This window comes from Gossypium arboreum, chromosome 3 (genome assembly GCF_025698485.1).
Source record: "Gossypium arboreum isolate Shixiya-1 chromosome 3, ASM2569848v2, whole genome shotgun sequence".
In the NCBI taxonomy this organism is placed as follows: Eukaryota; Viridiplantae; Streptophyta; class Magnoliopsida; order Malvales; family Malvaceae; genus Gossypium; species Gossypium arboreum.
Window position 1 is genome coordinate 109,499,845 of NC_069072.1, and position 5,866 is coordinate 109,505,710.

The 5,866-nt window shown below is 38.5% G+C and overlaps 1 protein-coding gene across 1 annotated transcript; it reads left to right on the forward strand.

Moving 5' to 3' along the window:
• The first annotated feature begins 3,521 nt into the window (after positions 1-3,521).
• Positions 3,522-4,660, forward strand: LOC108459018 (uncharacterized). The gene is made up of 3 exons (XM_017758391.1): positions 3,522-3,626; positions 4,119-4,295; positions 4,430-4,660. Exons 1-3 carry the CDS (start codon positions 3,522-3,524, stop codon positions 4,658-4,660), a joined length of 513 nt encoding a protein of 170 aa, XP_017613880.1.
• Positions 4,661-5,866: the final 1,206 nt, after the last annotated feature.

Genomic DNA, 5,866 nt, shown 5'->3' on the forward strand with positions numbered 1-5,866 from the left:
AATAATTAAAAATTTATTTTGATGCCTATAATATGTGTGTGCTCATGTATGACATTTTATGATGATTGATTTAGTGTTATAAGGGTGAATTCCACAAGAAAGGACTTAGTAATGAACTTTGAAAGTATGATAGGAAATGTGTGATGACTAATTAAAGCATGCATGCAAAATAATGGACTTGCATGTCAAATTCCCCTTTTATAGGTGGTGGCGGCCATGACAAGGAGGATGGGCTAAACATGTCATGAAACATGTTTTGTTGGTGCATTAGGGTGAAATAATAAACAAAGGTGTATGGGTGATAAAAAATGAAAAAAAATGTGTGTGAGTGTGGTAATCCCCCCATTGCCGTGAGTTGTAGAGAAGGAAAAAAATTTTTGTTCATCCTTTCTTTGAGCCAAAACTAAGGAAGAAGGAGGATTTTTCTTCATGCTTGGTTTGGAAGAGATCTAGAAGGAGATTTGGCTAAGTTTGCATCAAGATTAAGGTATGTATGAGGTTGTGTTAGGAGTTTCATGCATGTTTTGGTTGCTAACTTGATGTGCATGTTAGCCATGGCTCAAATCTTTGTTAAGCCATGGAAATGGTATTTGGCCAAAGTTGTTATGGTGATAAAGCCATTGCATGCTAAGTGTGAAGCTTGATGATGATGCATGCAATGATGGATTGTCTACTCTTGAGTAAGATTTTGAGCTTTCTTTTTGTTTTATCATGATTGATGTTGAAAAGGAGCATGATTGTCATATTCGGCCATGATGCATTCATGAGCATGGTTCATGCTTCTTGCATGTTAGTTAAAATTTGTGTTTTGGATGGCTATGGACACCTTGAAATTCGGCCATGCTCATATATGTATATATATGTTTGCACATGATGTTTTGGTTATGAAGGAAGTGATGAATAAGTTTGTTTAAAGAAGAAGATGTTGAAGAATAATTGTGAAATTGCAAGCACAAATCGGCCTAGCACACATATAAGTGCTTGATGCTATATTATAAGTTTTGAGCCACAATATGCAAAGCATTAACTAGTAAAATGCATGCTGTTTTTGTGAGGTATTAAGTGCATAATTGGCCTCAACATGTACATGAATATTCGCCTTGGGTAGCCTATTGAAGGCCTTAGCATTTCCTTGATGCTCAAATAAATTGTATTGAATTGCTTGATGTAGTATAAAATGTGCATGACCATTGTGTATTCAAGCTAAAGAGTGGCCATATGACCATTTAAATTCCTTGTCATATTCGCAATAAGCTAGCACAATGAGGTTTTAATAAATTGAATTTGTTTGAATTAGCTCAAGAGCTAAGAGGTCCACAATTGGACAAGGGAAGGAAAAAGTGATCGAATAGCCGTAAAAGCCGTTCGACAACATCCGAGGTAAGTCCTCAAGAAGTGACCTTACTTGAATTATGTGAGATGAAATATGGATGTGTATGATTATTGATTATGTGTGTATGAGTATTTGAATTCCACCGGGCTAAGTCCCAAGGCGAATATGCTAATGATTATAATTGTGTTTGAGCCTTAGTAAGGAAAATGAAATATGTATGTCCAATGATTATTGATGTATGTGTGCATGAGAAATTGAATGATATCCGGGCTAAGCCCAAGACAATTATGCTGGAAATTATATCCGGTTAAGACCAAGGCAATTGTGCTAGTAGCTATATCCGGGCTAAGACCAAGGCATTCGTGCAAGTTGTTAAATCCGGGCTAAGACCGAAGGCATTTGTGCAAATCGTGATATCCGGGTTAAGTCCCGAGGCCTTGGTGCGGGTTACCATAACCGGCTATGTCCCGGCGATTGAACGAGTAGCGACGTCCGGTTAAACTCGAAGGTATGTGATTTGAAAATTATAAGCTTGCTGGAAAATTTCAGCTAATGCACTTGTGAAATTTCCCAATGACAAGGTAAGTGCGGTGTGCTTGCTTTGCGCTAGGAGTAAGAGCGTATGAATATCCGCTCCTATGATGGAGCGAGTTATCGGCCTTAATGAAGCCGTTATTTGTGTATGAACATAAGTGTTGGGATGGTGAAGTAAATGCGATTATGTGAATGTGCATTAATGAAATGATGCATTTGGTTATGTGAATGTATTGCTTTAATTAAAGCTGATTATATTCCTTGAGACTTACTAAGCATAAAATGCTTACCCGTTGCTTTGGCTCTCTGTTTTATAGATGTCGCCGATAGCAAACGGATTCGGGATCAATAAAGTCGAAGTCATCCACACTATCCACGCCTCTATTTTGGTATAAATTTTGGTTGAACTTTGAAATGGCATGTATAGGACTACCCTTGTTGGTTTAAAATGTGGCGATGTATATGTATACGACCATGCGAAAATGGCTCGTAAAAGGAAGCATGAACTTAGACTATTTGTGGTTTGAATGTATATATATGGTGTCATGATGTGATTATGGATCGGAAATGGGAGTGTTGGTCACATGATCAGCCATTGGTATGGTTAAAATGATCATATGTGAACCTATGTATGGCAAGACTAGTTGGTTGATGGAGACTACAAAAAATAGATAAGACCTACCTTAAAACAGATGCTGCCAGCTGCAGTGACGTGAATGTGAAAAATCACCAAAATTTTAGGAATGGTATTAAATAGTGAATAAGCTATGTAAATGAACCTTAATGAGTCTATTTTCATACGGAAGAAGCGAAATGATCATAGGAGTTACATGTTAAGAGATATTGAAGCTATTGTGAAACAGGGCCAGAACGGTTTCTGGGTCCCCTGTCGCAACTTTAAAAATTCACTATAAATTATCCAGAAAGAATTAGGAGACATACCTTATATGTACAGATTCCATTTTGAGTCTAGTTTCATTAGAAACAAACAACACCAGCATTAAAGCCCTGTACAGAGAGATATTCAAGTTATACCGGGAGAAGGTCAGAGCAGTCGATCCCTGTAACATGGGTGACTTTAACTAATAAACTGTACCAATTGGCCCGACCAAAAATTCTAGAAATAAATCCATGGATGGATATATGAGTCTAAATTCAGGGAAAATTTACGAAACCAGTTTCCGAGTTTTGAAACTCGAGATATGATTTTTAAGGCGACGGTGACGCAGTCTTCCAGCCTGACTGGAAATGCCAAATTGGTGGGCAAAACATGTGAACTTGGCTTGTTAACCCCTCGTGTCTGACACCGGCGATGGTCTCGGGTTCGGGGTGTTACAATTCTGGTGTATTCGAGAACTAAAGATGAACATGATGTACATCTCTGAATTATTCTACAGATTCTGAGGGAGAGACAACTGTACGCTAAATTTAACAAGTGTAAATTCTGGCTACGAGAGGTACCTTTTTTGGGACATGTGATATCTACTAAGGGGTTAAGGTTGATCCTTGGAAAATTGAAGTTCTAGAATAGAAGCAGCCTAAGTCGGTATCTGAGATTCAAAGTTTTCTAGGTCTGGCAGGGTATTATAGATGGTTTGTGGAGGGGTTTTCATTGATTGCTGCACCTCTGACTAAGTTGTTGCGTAAAGCTATAATGGTTGAGTGGACTGATAAGCAGCAAGAAAGTTTTAAGAGGTTTAAGAAGGTTCTGACTGAGGCCCCTGTCTTGATTCAGCCAGAGCCTGGAAAAGAATTTATTGTATATAGTAATGCATCACACATTGGGCTCGATTGTGTGTTGATGTAAGAAGGTAAGGTTGTGGCTTATGCGTCTCGTCAGCTTAAGATGCATGAGGCAGACTATCCGACACATGACTTGGAGTTGATTGCGGTTGTATTCGCACTAAAAAATTGGAGGCATTACTTGTACGGTAAGAAGTGTATCATTTACACGGATTATAAGAACCTCAAGTATCTCCTCACTCAGAAAGAGCCAAACCTTATGTAGCGTAGATGGGTTGAGCTGCTTAAAGATTATGACTATTTGATTAATTACCATTCTGGTAAAGCCAATGTGGTGGCTGACGCACTGAGCCATATGGCTATGACTTATCTGAGGGCGATGTTTGCTTGTCTCAGTTTGTTTGACGATGGTAGTTTGTTAGCAGAACTCTAGGTTAAACCAAAGTGGATTAAGCAGATTAAGGGTAAACAGTTGGAGGATGAGTCATTGGGTCCTCGATTCTGACAGATAGAGAGTGGGAAAACTTCAGACTTTGGACTGAATAGCGAAGGGGTACTTTGTTTCTGGGGGAGAGTCTGCATACCGAAGGATACTGACCTAAGGCAGTCTATACTACAAGAGGCGCATAGTAGTCCTTACGCTATACATCTTGGTGGGAATAAGATGTACCGAGACGTTCGGGAGGTATATTGGTGGTTAGCTCTTAAGTGTGAAGTTACCAATTTTATAGGTAAATGCCGACTTGCCAGCAGGTTAAGGAGGAGCATCAGTTGCCTTCAAGGTTGCTTCAGCCAGTTAAGATTCCGCTTTGGAAATAGGAGAGAGTAACTATGGACTTCGTTAGTTGCCTGCCCTTAATGCCTACAAAGAAGGATTCAGTATGGGTCGACGTAGATCAATTGGCTAAATCTGCCCATTTTATACTTGTTCGTACTTATTACTCGTTGCAGAAGCTGGCTAAACTGTATGTGTCTGAGATAGTGTTACTGCATAGGGTACCAATTTTCATAATATCTGACAAAGATCCTCATTTCATGTCTCGGTTCTAGAAGAAATTGCATGAGGCATTGGGTACAAGGTTGGACTTCAGTACTGCGTTCCATCCTTAGATAGACGGTCAATCAGAGAGGGTGATTTAGATACTAGAGAACATGTTAAGGAGTTGTGTGATTGACTTCTGGAGCAGTTGGGAGGATTACTTGTTATTGACAGAGTTTGCATACAACAATAACTACTATTCTAACATACAGATGGCACCTTACGAGGCATTATATGGTAGTAGGTGTCGAACTCCTACGTGTTGGACTGAGTTGGGCAAGTGGCTTGTTTTGGGTCCTGAATTAATTTCTAATACCGAGGATAAATTTAAATTGATTCGGGATTGACTGAAGGCGGCATCTAACAGACAGAAGTTATATGTGGATCTAAAGTGTAAGGAGATTGAGTATTCGGTGGGGAACTTTCTTGCCATGGAAGAAGGTACTGAGGTTTAGTCGAAGGGAAAGTTAAGCCCTAGGTTCTTTGGGTCGTATCGCATATTGAAACGTGTGGGACCAGTTGTGTGACAACCCGAATTAGGGCCTAATCGGAATAGTGGTTTCGTGACCACAAATCCGAGATAGAAATAATTGTTTTATAAATATTTTGGGGTTTATGATATGATTGCATGATTGTGTGAAAATTTCGTGATGAAATTCTATGCCTAAAGTGTTTAAATTGAAAGTAGGGACTAAATCGAATAAGTTGCAAAATTTGCATACTAGAAATTTTTAGTATGAAATTGTTTTGAAATATTTATTAGGAGGTCTTAAATAGCAATTCTACCAATTTTAAGTTCATGGACAAATTTAGGACATGGAGGGAATTTTTGGAAAGTTTAGTAGAAGGGTATTTTGGTCATTTTGATATTAAATGAAATAAAATGGGAAAAATAACACAAAATAGTCATCTTCCCCATTTAGTTGCTGCCGAAACTTCACTCTCTCCATAGCTAGGGATTCTTCAACTTTCAAGCTCCATAATCAAGAAAGGCGCGGAACTGACCTCGAACGGGGGAAAGAAAAAGTTTTGGACTAAATTGCTAAATTTCCATATTTTGCACCAAGGTAAGTTGTATGTAAGTATTACAATAATTTCATGTACATTCTTATATTTCAGCCTATTATATAAATATACTAGCTGATGTTAAAATATAAATTGACTATTGGAAGAATGGAAATAAATACGAGAGAGAGATCCGGTTGAACATTGGAGAG